This window comes from Apostichopus japonicus, chromosome 8 (assembly GCF_037975245.1).
Source record: "Apostichopus japonicus isolate 1M-3 chromosome 8, ASM3797524v1, whole genome shotgun sequence".
Classification (NCBI taxonomy): Eukaryota; Metazoa; Echinodermata; class Holothuroidea; order Aspidochirotida; family Stichopodidae; genus Apostichopus; species Apostichopus japonicus.
In genome coordinates, this window is record NC_092568.1 from 17503680 (window position 1) to 17525800 (window position 22121).

At 36.9% G+C, this 22121-nt stretch overlaps 1 protein-coding gene across 2 annotated transcripts in view; it reads left to right on the forward strand.

Annotated features, from left to right (window-relative positions):
- The window catches only part of LOC139970803 (leucine-rich repeat-containing protein 9-like), a 33378-nt gene extending 11301 nt beyond the window's left edge, over positions 1-22077 (forward strand). Inside the window, exons 10-32 of one of the 2 annotated variants that reach the window (XM_071976812.1) lie at positions 988-1119; positions 2886-3065; positions 3468-3591; positions 4121-4311; positions 5072-5243; positions 6094-6224; positions 7067-7253; positions 7904-7963; positions 9849-9980; positions 10221-10487; positions 11502-11679; positions 14617-14837; positions 15200-15322; positions 16079-16254; positions 16661-16724; positions 17117-17265; positions 17841-17914; positions 18463-18680; positions 19142-19210; positions 19837-19962; positions 20718-20910; positions 21410-21578; positions 21938-22077. In XM_071976812.1, coding sequence (XP_071832913.1) covers positions 988-1119; positions 2886-3065; positions 3468-3591; positions 4121-4311; positions 5072-5243; positions 6094-6224; positions 7067-7253; positions 7904-7963; positions 9849-9980; positions 10221-10487; positions 11502-11679; positions 14617-14837; positions 15200-15322; positions 16079-16254; positions 16661-16724; positions 17117-17265; positions 17841-17914; positions 18463-18680; positions 19142-19210; positions 19837-19962; positions 20718-20910; positions 21410-21578; positions 21938-21977 — 3376 coding nt within the window. In that variant the 3' untranslated portion in view covers positions 21978-22077. The remainder of the gene's footprint in view (positions 1-987; positions 1120-2885; positions 3066-3467; positions 3592-4120; positions 4312-5071; positions 5244-6093; positions 6225-7066; positions 7254-7903; positions 7964-9848; positions 9981-10220; positions 10488-11501; positions 11680-14616; positions 14838-15199; positions 15323-16078; positions 16255-16660; positions 16725-17116; positions 17266-17840; positions 17915-18462; positions 18681-19141; positions 19211-19836; positions 19963-20717; positions 20911-21409; positions 21579-21937) is intronic. The other variant, XM_071976813.1, reaches the window with a different exon arrangement.
- The last annotated feature ends 44 nt before the right edge of the window (positions 22078-22121 follow it).

A 22121-nucleotide genomic window follows, 5' to 3' on the forward strand; every position in this document is an offset into this window, starting at 1 on the left:
CTGGAGAAGTACATTCCTGTGCCTTTCCATCGTTTCTTATGTCTTCTCTTACTTACTAACTGGTTTGTATTTCTATCCATTTGTGTGTAGACTGGATCATTACATTCCTGTGCTTTCAATATATTTGTCTGGTTGCTCTCACTTACAAACTAGTTTGTATTTCTATCCATTTGTGTGTAGACTGGAGAAGTACATTCCTGTCCCTTTCCATCGTTTCTTATGTCTTCTCTTACTTACTAACTGGTTTGTATTTCTATCCATTTGTGTGTAGACTGGATCATTACATTCCTGTGCTTTCAATATATTTGTCTGGTTGCTCTCACTTACAAACTAGTTTGTATTTCTATCCATTTGTGTGTAGACTGGAGAAGTACATTCCTGTCCCTTTCCATCGTTTCTTATGTCTTCTCTTACTAACTGGTTTGTATTTCTATCCATTTGTGTGTAGACTGGATCATTACATTCCTGTGCTTTCAATATATTTGTCTGGTTGCTCTCACTTACAAACTAGTTTGTATTTCTATCCATTTGTGTGTAGACTGGAGAAGTACATTCCTGTCCCTTTCCATCGTTTCTTATGTCTTCTCTTACTTACTAACTGGTTTGTATTTCTATCCATTTGTGTGTAGACTGGATCATTACATTCCTGTGCTTTCAATATATTTGTCTGGTTGCTCTCACTTACAAACTAGTTTGTATTTCTATCCATTTGTGTGTAGACTGGAGAAGTACATTCCTGTCCCTTTCCATCGTTTCTTATGTCTTCTCTTACTAACTGGTTTGTATTTCTATCCATTTGTGTGTAGACTGGATCATTACATTCCTGTGCTTTCAATATATTTGTCTGGTTGCTCTCACTTACAAACTAGTTTGTATTTCTATCCATTTGTGTGTAGACTGGAGAAGTACATTCCTGTCCCTTTCCATCGTTTCTTATGTCTTCTCTCACTTACAAACTGGTTTGTATTTCTATCCATTTGTGTTTAGAATGGATCAGTATCACCGGGAGGCAACGCAGAGAGTGGAACAGTCCACGGAGCTGGTCAATAAGAGGCTGATGACAGAATTAGAAACGGGAGGAAATGTACGATTCGAGGACGGCAATTCCGCTGACGTATGGTAAGGACCATCTGTCTTTCATAAAAAATTTGGTAGCAGAACTATTTTGGACAATGACTAAAAAATGGTTCTAGTTTCACCATTGACATTTAATGCAAAAAATACAGAAGGCTACTGTACCTTGGGCTTTGCTTTGTATGATAGTGAGAGTATTATTATTATTATTTGTTTCATCACATAGTATAACAAGGTGAACAAGACAATATAACTGCAAATAAGTAAAAAATGTGAAAGGAAGTAAACTAAGAAACCCTTTTGGGCTTAATCGAATAGAGTACTCCCATCAAAGAAAATAGATAACCTTAACACCTATAAAAGAACTACCCCCCCAAAAATAGATTACCTTAACATATAAGACCTATAACACTCCCCCCCCCACTACCACCACCGACTCCCACCCCTTACAACGGATACAATCAATAAAGGCTTTCATAGTAATTTTTCAGATGTCGCCTGAACGAAGCCACGAAAGTATAAGATTTCAAGTTGATCGGAAGATTGTTCCACAAAGAAATAGAACGATATCGGAGGCTTTGCATGCTCTTTGAATTACGACAAAAAGTAGCACGTAAATGAATGAGTACAGTATCTACCATTGTTGTCACAAGTCATGAATTCAAATCACTAAGTGATAAGTGACTCCGACAAATTTGTCTTCCCCAAAGATAAAACAGTGATTTGAGGAGTCAATGACTTGACTCCAGAAAGAAAAATCACTGGTGATGACTTGAATACTTTAAGTGGTGTGACTTGTTTTGTAACTTGGGTACATCTGCCTTTACAGAATATATATTTTGATATGTAGTAATAATGTTGTACTTGTAAATTCACAAGTTTGCGGTAAACTTTCTTAAAAACGACCTGGGATATTAAATCTTCAGTATTATTATCTGTTCCACTATAAAACTACTCTGACAACAGTCAAAGAGATAATCTTCTTGTTTACTTAATGTCTTGAAGTCTTATGGATACTGCTCTTGTCAAACACTTTGAGCAAAACAATGTGAAAGGAAAATCCTCATGAGATGTCAAGGAAGTAAACAAAAATTGAATTTCAGAAATTATAGAGAAATAACTTTGCTCAGTTTCATACTTGGCAATGTGAAAAGAACATGCACATGAAATGTCAAGGAAGTAAACAAAAATTGAATTTCAGAAATTATGGAGAAATTACTTTGCTGCAAGTACCTTTATGGTCAACCTACAGTAGTGCCAGTGATTTAGTGTGTAAGATGTTTTAAAGTATTGTAGGTGTGTACAACAAATGTATCATAAGGTGCTCTCCTGTTAGTCTCACAAATGATGATTTGAAACAGGCTAAATTTGTCAATTTCAATATTTCAAGTTAAATCTAGCATGGCAAATTAACACAAGAAAATTTCCCTTTTGGTAAAACAACATTTGACCAGAAAATCTTCATAATAGAAAATGTGATGTATGTAACAAAAGGGTAATAGATGTTTGACCTAGTTCTTATCGTGAATTTTTTCATTCTTTATGGGTGATCAACAACAGAGGAACTCACTTTGGTGGTATTAAGCTACCTATCACTATTGTAAGACATAAAATGAAGGACAAGGTTAAAATTGCATTAGTTTTACGATGAAATACAAATCCTCACTTTAACAAGCCTTTCAATAATTCTTTACTCCATCGGTAACTGGTGAGAAATTCCTCTACAAAGAGAATGGGAGAAAGTTTTTCTTTTGTCTCCTTTTGTAAATTCCTCATAATCTTTGTATTGTTTTCATTCTTGTTGTTGTTAGGTTTACTTCTTGCCATGACCTGATCTTGTCTCGGTTCTGCGTCGCCGATTATCGAGTCCACGGCATCCTGGGTATCAAGATTCATCGCATCACGAGAGTTCATAATCGGATGCTGAGATTCAGATTCGAATCTAAACTGACCAAAGTCACAGAAGATGAGGATTCGCCTGTTATGAATAAGTAAGATCCACTACTACTGTAAAATATGGGACCTTTATCGACGAGGAAGGCGATTTTTCAAATTACAATAAAACACTATTATATATATGTACATACATCTGGATATATGATGGTGCGGCTTTTTAATTGCAATTAAATTAATGATGTAACTAAATCCTTGGGTTAGTAATTACATATTGGAGTAGGTTTGTATACTCTGGTTTATTATATGTTTAATAGCAACCTTGTTGTTTGTGAGTCAATTTTTTTTATTTAAATGGACTTCATACTAACTTGTCAAGAATTGTTTCTGATAAGATGAGATTAGTACCAGAGTGCAGGGAAGGTATCCCCATTATGAATTAGGCTTTGCAGGTTTGTTTTTTGGGCTGCATGCTTAAGTGTTTCTGTCTTGATATTTAGGAGTCCTACAGTTAAGAAGCTACAGGAGTACCTCTTCTTTGTGGTGGACCCAGCTCTACCAGGAGGTGACAACCAGCTGATGTCCCTATTGGAGGAAGGACCTATGGACCCAGAAACATATCAGGTGAGCTTGCAAGAGATCATTAGTAACGGTATGAGACAAATAATGTCGAGAACACAAACAGAAAAAATATCCTCTGTACTTTTCCCGGAGGATCATGTTCCTAGTTAGTAGTAGTTTCTGTTAGTAGTTAGAGAAGGAAAAATCTTAGGATGGTCAGTTTTGTGACCAGGGTGGGGGAAGGGAAGGTGGAGGGGATCAGTGGATGGGGGAGAGGAGAGAGGGGACTGAGAGGGGTGGTCAAATGGCAAGTTATGTAACATGTGCTGCAAGATGTCTTGGAGGAGGTGTATACGAGAAGAAAGTCCCCTTCTTTAGGATCGTAAGTAGGCACGATAAGATCACAGATTCTTTGTATGATGGCTTTTATGTCAGATTTTATGTCAGATGATAGAGATACTTATTTTGTAGGTGGAGAGAGGGTACTTCCCTTCTGTCGGCACCCAGGAGTAATTTGTTCATTTCTATCGATGAAGATGTTAAATTTAAACTGTTACACATTTCTTTCTTTTTTTTCTTTTTTTGTTGCCAGCAACTTGGCTGTGATTCTGCCATACCATTGTCCAATAGCCTGAGTCTTTGCGAGAAACCACGGATAACCCACCTAATCAACAGAGCCAAGAAGGAATCCTGGAGCGATCCTTGTCCTTTTAGACAAGGCCATATCGTGGTATGTAAGGTCTACCTCGGAAAAAGCCTTCCGGTCTTGGATACCAAACACAGGTAGGGTTGCGTTTTACAGGATATAGATGTTTGAAGAAAAAAAAAGATTTGGAAAAAGCTTTGCATTCTTAAACTATTTCAAATTATTTCCTCCCAAAGCTATGTAGTTTATTTCTTGGTTTTGAGTAGCAAATCAATGTCTTTTGTACAAATTTCCAAAGATATGACATCGATCATAAATCAATGAGGAATGCCCTTCTTCCTCATCTGCTGAAGTTATAGTTATTCATTTTCTCTTTTCATGTTGTATATTGTAAGCATGAGAAAGAAAAACAATCTGAAAATTCATATTTAAAGTACTGATTGGAATATTTGGCTATATTTTGTACTCTGGTACAATTTTTCTGTCAGTTTTATTTGTATTCTGTCTCGTATGTATATTTAAAGAGTTAAAACACTTTTTCTCAAAAATCTCATTTCTGCTACCTTCCTGGATGTGACAATATAAACTGTGTAATTTTTATATGCATGGTCCTATGTCTCATTAATATTACCCTAATCCAAAGAAGTTGTCAAGATGGATTTGACTCCATTAATTCAAGGCTGGGTATAGCTCAAAAGACTTTATATTTTTCAGTCATTATTTTAAATCAACTTCTTGCCAGATATTTTGATCATCTATTAAGAATTTCTGAAAAGTTAAAAGAAAAATCAGGTATCTCTTAACTTATCTCTTCTGTGCAATCTTTCGTTCTCTACATTTCCCGTAACATGAAAAGAGTTTAACCGGCGCTCTCTATTTTCTTGTGTTTATCGATAGGATACAGAAACAGTACTACCCTCAGGCCGATTCCGTCTTTCGTCCCAAGTCTTCCAGTCTGCTGCCCTCTGAGGCTCTGTGTGAGTGTGCTTCCAGACAGTGTCAATGGTATCTCTTTGATCATGAGCTCGTCTTACCGGAGTACGTCATCGACTTGGAGTACATAACTAAGGCAAGTTTCCTTTTTTCCAGTATAAATAGCATAAAATAGCATAAAATACAATTTATAAATAGGAGAGTATAAAAAGTTATGATACAAAAAATTACAATAAAAAGGAAAGCAATTAAAGACATTTAAAAGGTAAGTAACACAATCAACAGTTTTGAAAATTTAAGTTAAACTGGGAATGATAAGGAAATATCAAAAAAGATACATTAAATCAAATCATTTAAAATTCCATTTTGAATAGAAATAGATAGCCCTACCTTCGACTTTTACTTATAGTGTCCATAGCCACACTGTGTTCCCGCTTGTAGTGTGGGGGCCATCATTTTTAAGTTTGTTGCGGTGCAGAAATAGAATATTCACAAAAGCGATGACTCTCAGGTGTGTAAATAGAACTCTGGAAAACATTTTTTTGGACTGTACAGTATTGTGAAATTGTGATTGAGGTCTTACCTATCAATATTGTGACAGGGTTTGCCTTGTTCATGCTTCTAATTGGACATATTTGAAAGGGAGAAGAAACTTTTACCAAATTGCTTAGCTAATTCAAATAAATCCTGTTTTGGTCAATATATCAAATTTGGAGGGCATGTTGTTTTGATGCAAGCAGTATCTTCCTCAGACACTTAACTAAGATGTACAAAAGAAAGAAGACATAGAAGATCAGATCAGATCAGATCAGATCAGATCAGATCAGATCAGATCATTCAGCCTCTGAAGAAGATCCTGCTAGGATCGAAATGTCAGGCCCTCTTACTTTTACACAAAAAGAAGTGTAGGGTAAATAGACAAAATAAATGACAGACACGCTAATTTTTCAGTGTTCCAATTAATGTGTCTTTGTTCTATATGACAGGAGAAGCCTCCATCTCCTTTCGTGATGATGGAGGAAATTAAACCTGGAGAAAAGAAGCCACTACCTCAGCCTGACCCTACTATTGATGATGATGTATTATACATGGATCCTGCACAGAAACCCAGAGTCAGGTAAAATGCTTCTTTTAAGAAGAATAAGTTTAACCTCCCCCCCCATGCACACCAACTTACTTCCAGAAAAAGGTTTATACAGTTGTCTGCAATTTATTTTGGAGGTGGAAAAATTTACTATAGTTGCAACTGTATTGTATTTTATTTAAGTATTAAAACATAATTAATAATAATATAGAAAGCAGTAGAAAATGTTATAATAACTCTGCAATGTTGTGGGAAAAAAATAGATATTTTCCAAATTTTCTGGGGACTAAACCCTTCGACTAGGATGTGAAGTATAAACTGATGCATAAATTCAAAGCAAAGTCAAAGAGTCAAAGTCAAAGTGAACGTTGAAACCAAATCAAGGCAAGTCTGTCAGCAGGATTGGACAAAGGAAGGAACAACAGCAATCAACATGGTATCAAGATTTTGATTATGACAATGACAATGGCCAGTGAAGGTCCCTAGATTATGAGAAAAATTAAAAGCAGTGGTATATTCATGTCAGAGAAGGGTAAAAGAGGCAGGAGTCCAACCTTTTGTCCCTTACCCCCTCTCACTCCGCAGATAAGATGGATAAGTAAGAAAATAACAATATCTAATTAAGTCCTAAGAGTGACTATAAAAACCCTCCCAATTCTGAAAATGCACATTTAATGCTCAAAGTCCCTCCCTTCTTTCATTTCTATTCTATCCTTCTAGTGGCCAAAGGTAAATGTACTTTAATGCTTTATCAGCCCTTTGCTGATATTAAATGAAAAATAAAGAGTCATTAATGTACATGCGGTTACCATTCATGAAGTTTTTTTCAATGCAAGTACTCTCACATTTATTTTACTGTTTACCCTCATCATCAGGTATATAACCTTGACTCAAGAACTGATCTTAAAGACTACTAAAGCACCTAATTTAGCCGCGATTACTACCCTCAATCTCCATGGCAACGGGCTTAGCCGACTGCAGCATTTGTCATCCCTCACAGGCTTGCAGAGGCTGGATGTGAGCTTCAACGAACTAACCAAACTAGATGATATTGCTCACATGGTGAGTATGATTTATGCCTTCCATTAGACGGTAATCTGGGTGGATGACCAAACTTGCTGATCTGAAAAGCTAAAGAAATCTTTTCTTTTAAGTGACAAACAGCTACTTCTTTGAAGAGTCAGTCTATACGTAGAATGCTAGATCATAGATTACTTAGAGTCAATTGAAATTTCATTTTTCAATTTTTAAATCCTTTGGCAGTTTGCTCAATAGCAGCCAAGCAGATCCCAACTTTCTATCTCACCAATGACGGAGGTGCTGATCTTAAACCAAAACACACCATTAAAAGTCTGAAGAAGCTATTAGTAAGCAACTTTAGCATTGTGTGGTTTTTCTGCAGCTGTGGGATTGAGAAATTTGAGTTTTTTGCCGAAATAAAGTCTGTTATATAGTTTAGGGTTAAAATGTTCCTGTTTCAATCAACACTTTCTTTGAAGCAAAATTTGATTGATTTTATTGACTGATTTATTGATGGATTTATTGGTTGATCTTTATTTAATGTATGTGATGAATACATCTTTATAAACTGAATGCCTCTTGGTCATGTGTATATGTTAGGTTTATAATGTTTCCTGTTATAGTCAGCACTTTCTCCTTAAAAGAAAAAATTGATTGATTGAATACTTATTGATTTTTTTCTTTATTTGCAGCAGTCCTTAGACTATATTGATGCCAGCTTTAACAAACTTTGTACTTTGGAAGGCATGAAGGTAATATTTGGATTATTTTAGACATGTTACTTCAGTGATGATATGATAAAAAATGTCTTGTATAGTTCTTGATGGTGATAAGGTTCTTACGAATTCAGTTCAAACTGTGATTTAAAATGTGATTTCAATTTGCTCTTTTTTTCCCATCTCTGTACATCTATGTGTCATCTGAAGAAATATTTTAATAGTTAAAATGTTGCATAATATTATCATTTAATATCCTGCTGTATTCATCCCTCAAACTGCTCTTATTGTGAACAATGTGAACTTCTTACTTCAAAGTCATTAATATCGATCTTAAAGGCATTGAAGACTCGCCCCAAACCGCGTGCCCCCCTGTGAAAAAGTTAACTTTCCGTTGCTTGCAAGTGAAGTTTTTTCTTATTGTTTCAAAATGCAGACAGTAATGAAACGTGATACCTTGTTATCTTTTTTCTGGACCTGAGATGTCCATCGCTGCTATGTACACTGTGTTATGGGTACTGGCCATAGCTGCATGTAGTGACTGTACACTAGTGTCTAATTACCGACGGTAGCAAGCTGTGTGTATTTTCTGTGATCGATGGTGGTGTCTAACACTTCTGTTACACCTCATTCGAAACTAGGTCAGATTACCGGCATGAGATGTTTCTTTGTGCGCGAGTCTTCACACCCTTTAACTTAAAAATATTATATCTTACCTGGAGTGCATTTAAATGGTTAAAGTAACTCCATTAGTAAGGTTAAACCTAGTCTGACACAAAGAGAAAATAAATAACCTATACTTTACTTTTTGGTAGTGTTGTTAGGGTCACAGAAAATGCTGGTTTGATTCACAGGGTCACATGCATTTAATAGATGCAAAATTTACAACTTTTATTGCCACAGGACATCATCAATAATCTTATACCACAATTTTAGATTTACATCACACTGGCTTATAGCACACAACATTACACAAACCTATACCAAATTAAATGACACAACATGAAATATTGACTTAAAGGGTGTGAAGACTCGCGCACAAAGACCTAGTTTCAAATGAGGTGTAACAGAAGTGTTAGACACCACCATTGATCCCAGAAAATACACACACAGCTTACACACATGCAGCAATGGACATCTCAGGTCTAGATAAAAGATAAGCAGGTATCACGTTTCATTACTGTCTGCATTTTGTAGCGACAAGAAGAAAAACTTCACTTGCAAGCAACAGAAAGTTAACTTTTTCAGAGCCTTTAACATGAAATTATGCAACATGAAAGTACACAATTATATCACCCGACTTGTGTAAAGCAACACTGCATTTTTCTTGCTTTGCTCTACATTACATATCAATGCAATGCATAACATTGTTTAATAGATGTTACACTATACTATATTAGACATATTTCATAACACAACACTGCACAACATGAAATTACATTTTACTTTGCATTACACTATATAAAGTACAGTTTTATAACATATTTGGAGCTTGAATTCAGTCGTTCAATTCCTGATGAATATTTAATGGTATTTATACATATACATATATACAATACAAAATTAAGTGGTTCTAAATTATATTTAAGTTATATTGTTTTTAATCATTAGCTCTGTTTTTGTTATTATACACATAACACCCTGCTTTATAAATATAGTTTAATTTTAAAATCTTTCCTGTTTACTTTCTTTTTATTGGCATGTTTTTTTTTCAGTATCGTTTAGTACGGGTGTTTTTATATTGTTGCTTTTGGCTTTTACATTTTTTGCCTTATTGGTTCTATATATTTAAATATTTTGGTTTTTGTTACTATATGTTTTCAGGTTTTACATTTGTAAAGCGCTTTGAGTAGCTTTGCTGATTATGCGCTATATAAATATTACTTATTATTATGTTGTATTATTTTTATTGATCTTCCAGGGACTGAGCAAATTGAAGTATTTAGACCTGAGCTGGAATGACCTGACTAATACAAGAGACGACCTCTCCATTCTCAGGAAGCACATGTCTAACTTAACGAGCCTTGACTTACGACACAACAACTGGCAGAAGGTAAAACAATTTATAGTACTTTTAAATAATGACAAACATTTTAGACAATTATTAATAACATATATATGGACTTGCATTATATTTTCCCTCCCATGTTGTTGCCATTTCAGCTGTTGCTATGACAACTGTAATTTGTGGTCTTTTCTATTTCACCAATGAAATGTTTCAGAATTGCTAACTACTGATCAGATTTGGTTACCTTTTAATTTCATGGGTTATCTTTCCTGTTAAATATTTCAGCCCGAGGGCCTGAGATTGAGGACCATTGGCCGATTGAAGTCCTTGTCCCTCCTTGACAACAAACCAGTGACCGAGAGCGAGTCCACGGCAGCTCTCAGGATGGCCGCAGGGTCCCGGATCTCTCAGGTATCTCTGCTAGCCCATAGCAGGACCGACCTGGTGCGACCCCGGAGTCTGAGTCTCCTGACCTGTGCCCAACTTCTGTCACAGATGAGTCGTAACAAACCGGACAGAATTAACGAGAATGACAGCGAATGGTACTTAAAGGTAAGTTAACAGTGCAGAGGGTAATAACTACCATAACTAAATACTGCAGTGTTTAATATTATGCAGGGATGTGCCAAGGATTTCATGAGTGCAGGGTATACTGATCGCCGTCCTCGGGGAGGGGTGTAAGTATCCCCCTCCGCTTTGAGAAATTTTTTCGGTTTTTGAAGGTGCTCAGATGCCAAATGCTGGCACTTGTGTAGCTTTTTAAGCACATACACAAGTACTAGTTTGTTAACAATTTACATTTTTAAAATATTTTTTAGTGAAATATATTACGTACCTGGTAAAAGTCATTAGTTTGTTTTCAAAGAGATTTTACAAGGGACCGATTGAGAGCCGTAAGTAATGTTTCTCGCATGCGTAACTGATGCATTATTAGTCTGTATAATTTTGGCATAGGCTAGGCCCAATTTATGTTGAATATATTGTTAGGAACGTCGGGATTTTAGATGAAAATAGTGCGGGATTCACAATTTTTAAGACAGTGCTGGGCGGTAATTTTTAGTGCTGGGCGGGGCCGCCCTGTGCCGCCCAGCGAGGGCACATCCCTGATTATATATGCGTTGTTTAAGTCTCTGCCAGTGGGGTACTGCACTACTAATATTTGTGTGTTATACCGGATTGTAAGTTTGCTCCTCCCTAAACAAGCCATGTTCTATTCTGACGTAAAATGGGTAGCAATAAATCTTACTAAGAACTGGTCTCTGTCTTTACAGGAAGGAATCTGTGACATCTTTAATTTTTGTGTAAGATATAAATTTGTATGTATGTTTTTCATATGAATGTAGGAAAACTTTAACCTCCGAATAAAGAAGACATATGTATATTTAGGAACCAAACAAATATAATTTGAAGAAAGGCTGTATATCAGGGTCAAGTATTACCTATGCCATACTCTGGCAGATACATTTACCTTTAATAATTGCATCATGGGTAATTCATGTAGATTGCTGGCATGTATATAACACCTGTTATCATGTAGGTTACTTTTACCTTATCTTTCATTTAAAGGTAACTGCTCTGAACTTAGATGGTCAGCATATCAGTAAACTCTCAAACCTTGAGAGGTTAATCAACCTTAAATGGCTGTCACTGAGTGATAATGACCTGACCAAGATTGAAGGACTGGAGCAGTGTGTTCACCTGGAGGAACTATCACTGGATGATAATTGCATCTACAAGATAGAGGGTGAGTCAGTAACCAGTTTATATTGAGTTATGGAAGGCATATGTAACAGAGAGATTTAGGTTAGATAGAAGGATTTAGGGCAGTGTGTTCACCTGGAGGAACTATCGCTGGATGATAACTGCATCTACAAGATAGAGGGTGAGTCAGTAACCAGTTTATATTGAGTTATGGAAGGCATATGTAACAGAGAGATTTAGGTTAGATAGAAGGATTTAGGGCAGTGTGTTCACCTGGAGGAACTATCGCTGGATGATAACTGCATCTACAAGATAGAGGGTGAGTCAGTAACCAGTTTATATTGAGTTATGGAAGGCATATGTAACAGAGAGATTTAGGTTAGATAGAAGGATTTAGGGCAGTGTGTTCACCTGGAGGAACTATCGCTGGATGATAACTGCATCTACAAGGTAGAGGGTGAGTCAGTAACCAGTTTATATTGAGTTATGGAAGGCATATGTAACAGAGAGATTTGGGTTAGATAGAAGGATTTAGGGCAGTGTGTTCACCTGGAGGAACTATCGCTGGATGATAACTGCATCTACAAGATAGAGGGTGAGTCAGTAACCAGATTATATTGAGTTATGAGAGGCATATGTAACAGAGAGATTTAGGTTAGATAGAAGGATTTAGGGCAGTGTGTTCACCTGGAGGAACTATCGCTGGATGATAACTGCATCTTCAAGATAGAGGGTGAGTCAGTAACCAGTTTATATTGAGTTATGAAAGGCATATGTAACAGAGAGATTTGGGTTAGATAGAAGGATTAAGGGCAGTGTGTTCACCTGGAGGAACTATCGCTGGATGATAACTGCATCTACAAGATAGAGAGTGAGTCAGTAACCAGATTATATTGAGTTTTGGAAGGCATATGTAACAGAGAGATTTGGGTTAGATAGAAGGATTTAGGGCAGTGTGTTCACCTGGAGGAACTATCGCTGGATGATAACTGCATCTACAAGATAGAGGGTGAGTCAGTAACCAGTTTATATTGAGTTATGGAAGGCATATGTAACAGAGAGATTTGGGTTAGATAGAAGGATTTAGGGCAGTGTGTTCACCTGGAGGAACTATCGCTGGATGATAACTGCATCTACAAGGTAGAGGGTGAGTCATTAACTAGTTTATATTGAGTTATGAAAGGCATATGTAACAGAGAGATTTAGGTTAGATAGAAGGATTTAGGGCAGTGTGTTCACCTGGAGGAACTATCGCTGGATGATAACTGCATCTACAAGGTAGAGGGTGAGTCAGTAACCAGTTTATATTGAGTTATGGAAGGCATATGTAACAGAGAGATTTAGGTTAGATAGAAGGATTTAGGGCAGTGTGTTCACCTGGAGGAACTATCGCTGGATGATAACTGCATCTACAAGATAGAGGGTGAGTCAGTAACCAGATTATATTGAGTTATGAGAGGTATATGTAACAGAGAGATTTAGGTTAGATAGAAGGATTTAGGGCAGTGTGTTCACCTGGAGGAACTATCGCTGGATGATAACTGCATCTTCAAGATAGAGGGTGAGTCAGTAACCAGTTTATATTGAGTTATGAAAGGCATATGTAACAGAGAGATTTGGATTAGATAGAAGGATTAAGGGCAGTGTGTTCACCTGGAGGAACTATCGCTGGATGATAACTGCATCTACAAGATAGAGAGTGAGTCAGTAACCAGATTATATTGAGTTTTGGAAGGCATATGTAACAGAGAGATTTGGGTTAGATAGAAGGATTTAGGGCAGTGTGTTCACCTGGAGGAACTATCGCTGGATGATAACTGCATCTACAAGATAGAGGGTGAGTCAGTAACCAGTTTATATTGAGTTATGAACGGCTTATGTAACAGAGAGATTTGGGTTAGATAGAAGGATTTAGGACAGTGTGTTCACCTGGAGGAACTATCGCTAGATGAAAACTGCATCTACAAGATAGAGGGTGAGTCAGTAACCAGTTTATATTGAGTTATGAAAGGCATATGTAACAGAGATTTAGGTTAGATAGAAGGATTTAGGGCAGTGTGTTCACCTGGAGGAACTATCGCTGGATGATAACTGCATCTACAAGATAGAGGGTGAGTCAGTAACCAGTTTATATTGAGTTATGAAAGGCATATGTAACAGAGATTTAGGTTAGATAGAAGGATTTAGGGCAGTGTGTTCACCTGGAGGAGCTATCACTAGATGATAACTGCATCTACAAGATAGAGGGTGAGTCAGTAACCGGTTTATATTGAGTTATGAAAGGCATATGTAACAGAGAGATTTAGGTTAGAGAGAAGGATTTAGGGCAGTGTGTTCACCTGGAGGAACTATCACTAGATGATAACTGCATCTATAAGATAGAGGGTGAGTCAGTAACCAGTTTATATTGAGTTATGAAAGGCATATGTAACAGGTACTTGGGTTGGATAGAAGGATTTAGGGCAGTGTGTTCACCTGGAGGAACTATCGCTGGATGATAACTGCATCTACAAGATAGAGGGTGAGTCAGTAACCAGTTTATATTGAGTTATGAAAGGCATATGTAACAGAGATTTAGGTTAGATAGAAGGATTTAGGGCAGTGTGTTCACCTGGAGGAACTATCACTGGATGATAACTGCATCTACAAGATAGAGGGTGAGTCATTAACTAGTTTATATTGAGTTATGAAAGGCATATGTAACAGAAGAGTTCTCACTGAATGGTAACTGTTATTTTGTAACATATATATTGCAGTATTGAATTATTCAGACACCAGTGACACACTGCATCAAAGTTAACCCATATTCCGTGTACAATAAACATTAATATCAAACTTTCTTATGTGAGGATGAATTCAAACATCCGGTCGCCATTCATTGCTAAAGTTTACATGTTCATATTCCACTTTTCTTCTTTCATCTAAGTTTGGCCTTATTTTCCCAATTAAGTTGCATTTCTTCTTTCCAATCTTTTGGCAGGTTTATCTCATCTTTCTCGCCTCCATACTCTGAATCTTGGTTTCAATTACATCAATTCTCTGGATGGGTGTGGCCTGGATAAACTCTCCCAACTTCAATGTTTGTCTCTGGAATGTAACCGTCTCTCCTCTCTATCTGGTCTGGCCGGTGTACCGTCCCTGCTGGAGCTTTACATTGGTAACAATGTCATACAAAATATCAGAGAGGTCTTTCATTTGAAGGTAAATTTTATTTTTAATTTTTTTAATTCATTTTTAGGATTTTGCTCTATGTGATAGTGAACTTAAGAAAGTTTTCTTACACTATATAAGCCAGAGAGAGTATCCATGTAGCATGGTTACCCACAAGTGTTCATTGTTTTTACACTTCAAGTCAGGTCAAAGTTATAGTAACCCAATATTTTGGTTGTAAGATTTGAACATCAGGCTGGAATTTCATAGATGTAGGATATCCTTCAAGCTTCAGGTAAAATTTGTTGTTCCTCTCTTCGATATATTTTTAATTAATCGTGTTATTTCTCCTGATGTTCTCGTTGCTGTTATTTCATAATCCTGTATTAAATGTATTAATCTTTTTTTAAAAGCATTTACCAAATTTTGTGATCCTTGACCTCTGTGGGAATCCAGTCTCCTGGGAGTCAGAGAATTACCGTTTGTTCGTCGTGTATCACCTGAGAACCTTAAAGGCGCTGGATGGTATAGCAGTGGTAAGTATATCAACATCACTCGCTGTCATTTTGTGTGTCCATGAGACCTTTGATCATCTATTGGAGCTTATTTGAACCCATTCTATCATGTCGTCATTTCGTACTGCCTGACAGAATGCGACCCGACCGTCCTCTACGGTTGTAACAATCATCATCAGCCTTACTCGGACATTGTGCATCTGCTTACGGCAACAACTGATGGAGATTTATTCTGCTCTTTAAGTCACGTTGGCATCAGTCGGCAAAACTCAACAGAAGCATTTTCCTGACTGACAGTCCGCAAGGGATGGTGCAGTGTGAGGAGGTTCTCAACTGCAACAGTTTAATAAAAATGTTATCAAACACGGAGAAATTATGTGCAATCATGGTCTATAATAAACAGTGTGATGTGCATGTGGCCTTAACGTGCAACCGTGGTCTATAGTAAACAGTGTGTACTCATCAGTTATACACCCTGCAGGATTCAGTCTGCTACCGTGGTTGACAACTACTGAACACTGGGTCATGACAGTCAAGTTGCATCCTGTCTTGTTGAGCAGTGTGGGCCAGTTTTATACTCAAAAATAAAACAAAACTGTTAGCAAACTGTTTATCCACTAAAGAGCCAGTTTTTTTTTTTTTTTCTTTTTTCTCAAAGATTAGAATATCATCAGATGTAGGCAGAGTAAATGACCTCTCATTCCTGACCCTATGTTAATTCTGTCACTTTGCCTAAAATATTGACTTTCTTTCACATGCTTTGCTGTTTCTCTTTAGGAGTCATCAGAAGGAGGCAATGCCAGGGATATCTTCGGAGGGAGGCTGACTCAAGACTTTGTAGCGGAGAAGCTCGGACACTCAAACTTCCACGAGGTTCAAGAGTTAGACTTTCCACAATTCAGTTTGAGACTTGTTGATCTTGGAAGTGGCGAACACTTCATCAATTTACGCAGGTGAAAATGAAAGAGAAGAAAAAGAAAATCACATTTTTTAGATTTCTTTTATGTTTTGCTCTGCTGTAAATTTGTTAGTAATAATTTTGTTTTCAGTTTGAGAAGGCAATTATAAAGCTTGTCCATCTTATGACCTGAACATGAAAAGGATTTACCAACTACTTAGTACATACTGTGAGGGAGGGGAAGAGGGGTGGGGTTGGCGGTGTTTGGAGGATTATGTCCAGAGAGAGCATTGTTTCTCCATCTGCAGTTCCTCACTGATGCAGCTAAGAGTACTTTCCTCCAGAAAATACAAAAAAGTAAACACAAGAAAACCCGCAAACAACCTGAGCTAAGAAGAGTATCGATGACTGATATTTAGCTTAAAATACAAACATCCTTAAATATTCTGTTTCTGTTACAGTGTGAACCTTGAACATAACAACATGAGTTCCTTCAGCGGGTTGATTCATCTGGTGAACCTTAGAGTGAGTATTAACTACTATTCTTAGCCCTGCTGTATAGGATTAAATGCTTAGTGTATGTTATTTAACCAAAATTTGAACAGTCATGTGTTCATTTACTTGTGTTTAAATGCTCTTTATTTACACATCGCATGTAATTGGTTCTGTTTTGCATATATACTTTTGGTTTAATGTCGCATAGCGTTTCGTAATTTGGTGTGATATATGTTTATATCAAACATATATCCTGTTAAACATATATCCTGTTAATTCGACATTGCATATAGTTAGTTATGTATCATATATTAACATAACTTTAATTTCACATTGCATTTAAACAGTTCCTGTTTGATGTATATGCCTTACTATTTTTCCATATTTCATGTAATAAGTTCTATTTTAAACGTTTCTCTCAGGTCCTCTGCTTAAATCACAACCACGTGGAGACTATCATTCCAAAGTCCAAAGCTGCGGGCAAAAAGTACAAAGACGAGGGCGCTCTTGACCAGTACAACCCCAGCACCTATTCCCCGCTACTGGAGAATCTGGAAGTGTTACACTTGGGGTATGTTTCAACCGTATTAAAATAAATGGCAATTAATAATCTATCAAGTGTTTTAACTGCCCCATGAACAAGAGTGAGTATGTGAACTGTATGTACCACAAACAAACGGTATAAGGTTTTATATATATTAATATATATATCCACCACAAACACACTGAGAGAGCATGAGTGATTTATATGAATTGCAAAGAATTGTGATAGTTTAACAGTTTCAAGATGTATATGAGTTTGCTGGATATTAGAATCATGTACTGAGCATTATATGCTTTTATGTTATAATATTTATCCAAGCAATAATATTAGAAAGATCTGATGGTTAGTTCCAATATGTAGTCCTGATGATGGTTGTATATCCTGAGTTAAGGCATAATATTCCAGGGACTGAATGTATGTTTAAGTCATATCTTGGTGAAAAAAAACCCAAAAATGTGTTATCACCATAGCAATTGACAAAGGGTATGATTTTGGTTGATATTCCCAACTTTCTGATTTATTATTATGTGACACTTTAGATTAGGAATAAAAGGCTAAATATTTCTGATTTATAAATGGAATAAATCCATTATCTCGTCCAGGTACAATGGGATCAGTGATCTTCACAAGCTCCAACTTAGTCGGTTACCCTCACTGAAGGCTCTTTTCTTGCAAGGTTAGTAGGTATACTTTATATATGGTCATTGTGTAATGTAGAAATAACAGGGGAGTGTGTGTTCCATTATAAGACACCAACAACTGATACAAAGCAGTAAGTATCTCAATCTGTACTGATACATAGACTGCAGTCACATTATCACAACTAGGTTATTCTTTTCCAACCTTTTAGTTCTCTTACAAATTCCAAAACAGAGGCCATCTCACAAACCATTGTATTTTTCATTATACCCTTGGGTGACATACCAGTAGTGGAAGAGAATTATGGTTACATACTACCCAATTTCATTGATATTGATAGCATTCCTGTTAGCCCTGAGGAAATAGCCAAATCAGAAATGGACCTCATGGGACAGCAACTGTCTTGGTATATGTTTGGTCGGCCTTGTTTGTAATGGAATTCATATTTAGGAGTTTTGAAAATTGTTACCCTTTTGACTTCATCTTGACACTAGAACAGAGCTCATTTGATACTTTCAAATTTGAATTTCACTAATTTTGTTTTCAATTTCTTAAATTTATTACTGTCGTCATTCTCCACGACAGGGAATGAAATTTCCAAAGTGGAGGGTTTAGAGTCGTTACAAGACCTGAGGGAGCTGGTTCTAGATCGCAACAAGATTAAGGAACTTTCGGATTATTCCTTCATGAACCAGTGGAACTTGGTGGAGCTTCACATGGAGGAGAATAGACTCCGAGATTTGTCTCATGTACACTTCCTTGAGAACCTTCAGAGGTTGTATCTTGGTAGCAATCGATTGCAGGTAAGTAGAATTTATGAGGTCTAGCCCTCCCAACCCAACCCAAGCTGCCTGCCCCACCCTCAAATTGAATATACACGAAGGAGAAGGGCTCTTTAGTGTTAGGTTTAACATCACCTGTGGTTGTGCAGCTTCACATTTCAACGGTAAACTAACCACAGCATATAAAAATATAAAGTAGAGCCAAAGTATAAGTCAACAATGAATGACACCTCTGAACATCAATCACTGGTTAGTTTTTCATTATGGAAATTACTGTTCTTGATTTAGCTCTTTGGTAAACCACGTAGCATCTGCAGTAGGGATACTTGAGTAATATGTCTCTGTTTCAATGATATTATTCTAAACACATGTTAGTTTTTGTATCAATACATGCATCACTCTTTCTTGCAAGCATTCGCAGTATACATCACTGAAGTGAAGAGGGTTTCTCAATTTATTTACCACTGGAATTTATTTCACAGGAAATGGGAGAACTGGAGAAACTTGAATCACTACCAAATTTGATTGAGCTATCTGTCATCAGCAACCCTGTAAGTTATTATTTTGCAGAATAATACAAGTAAATTTCTCAGAGGTGAAAATACCATTTTACTATTTTGTGAAAATAAGAAATAAAGAGATGAAAGTATGGTTCAATATCTCCATTATTAATATGTTAAACATTTTTTTTTTGGGGGGGGGGGGTTGGACTTGACTCTTCTGATGTTGTTTCTATCATGTTATATACCTATGGAAAAAAAAACAGGTCTGGGTGGTCAGATACTGAATCTAAACTAGAAATGTTCCCCAAAAGGTTATGAGGGCGGTATTGAAGAACTTAGCATACATGGACTCCGGATGTGTTACCTGATTAATTCATTTTCTTTTCCGCTCTGAGTACAATGTTTCTCTATACTGTCGGGGTGGAGGAATCTAACCATAATAGTAATTACCGACTTTGCGATCCGCGTTATAGTCGTTGCCGACTTTGCAATCCGCGGTCCCCCTCAAAATTTTGCAAGGTAGGTAAGAGTGACTCCATGGTTTACCCTTTCGGGAATCCAAAAAGTATATTGATAACTCACTTCTCTTTACCTTAAAATGTAACAATGAAAATACTTGAAAAAAATGAATTTTGTAATCGAGTCTTTAATTTTTCTTGGACCCCCCCCCTCAGGTCTCGAGACGTCTCATGCACAGACCGATGTTAGTTTACAGACAGCCCAATCTGTTGTGTATCGATGGTATTCCTGTCAGTCCTGAAGAGAGAGCCAAAGCAGAACTGTACTTCGTGGAACAGGCAGTAAATTACTTTCCTCTTTTGCAATTATTTTCTCTACTTTTGTTATTTCCCTTCTCACATACGACTGAAAAATATGTAAGAAAGTCTGATATTTTTCAGTTTGAAAATCCACATTTGGCTTAAACTTACCAAATTTACAGACTAGATGCACCTAGCCTAGCCTACTTTGCGTACTTAGAATCAGAGCTGTAAGTTGCTATTAACATGAACTGTAAAGGGCTTTATAAGTATGGTAAAATGGAAGAAGAATAACATCACACAGAATATTATTACACTAATAAAAACTTGATCAAATCTGATGTTAAATGGAATATTGTTATGGATGGTAAACAGCTACTTAGGGCAAACAAGTTCCTATATGTTGCTACTTGCAGCGGAGGAACTCAGGAAAGGCCAGACAGTTAATACTAAACATTGGTCTGACTCTTGACCCCCCCATGAGTTGGGGTCCTTGTTGTGGCTTCATGATACCTTGGTCTCTGTTCACTTGTTTACTTCCTGCCAACAACAAGAAATGGACGTAGCATATTCATGATCATTCCATGGTATTGTTTCTATAGTATTTCTTCAGAGTTACATTATAATACATCACATTTGCATGTTTCTCCTATTGTTTTTGTTTTGTTGTTTCTTATTATTTCCTCACTTCGACACGGCAATCTATTTATTTATTTATTTTTTCATTATTCTTTCCTCACTATGACATTGCAATCTATTCATCCTACCTCTCCTATTTTATCCCTTAATACTTTAAGCCTCCGTCCAAGGTTACCAACGTCAACGAGTCTTCACTGCCTGGCATCCTGCCGTACAAGGGTTACCCTTCCCCGGTCAAGATCACCAACGTACAACTGCAGGGAGGAGCGCAGAGCTCAGACAAGCATGGCTGGAGTACTAACATTCAGTACAGTAATGATGAAGGACTCTATATGAATGACTCATACAGAGGTATGTACCTGGGTAAAAGTGTGTAGATTACCCACATATGGAAAGTTTTACTAGCTCTGAGTTCAGTTAACATTTTGTAGGTAATGATCAAACTAATCCAAACCCCTTGGTTTGTAATTGTAAAGTACAATTTTGCGAGAAGTTACGAACCAAGGAAAGGTACTGAGGAGAAGAGGTACAGGGTCTTCTACTTGACCAATTGGTGAGTTATTCTTCGGTCATTATTCTGTTGTCAATCACCTTGTGTCTTGTATGAGCAAAGAATGAAACTTTCATGAAAATTGATGTATAAAAGCATATAGTTTTGTTGAGAATTGAGCGATAGGAGGGGGAAAGTGACCAGTTTCCCATCCTGTGCCAATTGGTGGTCTTGTCTTAAATTCCTGTGTCTTTTAATTAACCAAGGATACAAACTTTTAATAAGCTGGATGTATGAAGCTACATGAACGTAGTGTTTTTATTTTCCATTTATCTTCAAATCAATCATCTCTTTTTAAAGCACCAAACAGAAGAACCAGAAGCTACGGTAAAAGCGACAGTAACATCTCTCCCGTCGGTAGCGGGATAAGGGCCTCCTACTCGTCGACCAACACGCAGGGTTACTCCACCAGACATGGTTATCAACACCAAGTCCCCTACATACCCCACCAGAATAGGACATCTGATGGGTAAGGAATTCATCAACTGCGGATCAATGTTTCCTGCTTAGAAAGTTATCGTATTGAAATGTTATGTTTGTGTTAGTATGGTAAGCCTATGTGATATCAACAGATACCTCCATGTTCATCCATTGTAGCAAAATTTACAGTTTGGCTATTGTTTGATGTATATTAGTTAGAGATTTAGGATGTACAAGTTAAACCACATCAAACTTCTAGTCTCTATATAGTGAAGATTTGAGGTGAGGTAATTGGTCTAAATACAATGGGACATACCCCAAGGAAGGGAACCACTTTCATATTTTTTTTTTTATTTATATTTTTATTTCATCATTTCCTTTTTTAATTTATAATTTCTTCCTTTCCAGACGCAACGGTGGACCATCCCGATACACAAGGCCTAAATGATAGGTTCAACACCACAATGTGATGAGATTGTCAAGATACTTCAAGATTGCGGCAAATATCTTTCATCCCATCCTGGTTACTTAATGCAATGTCTAAACCCCTCCCCCTCCTCAACACCCCCCTTCCCCCACCACCCGTTTCTCT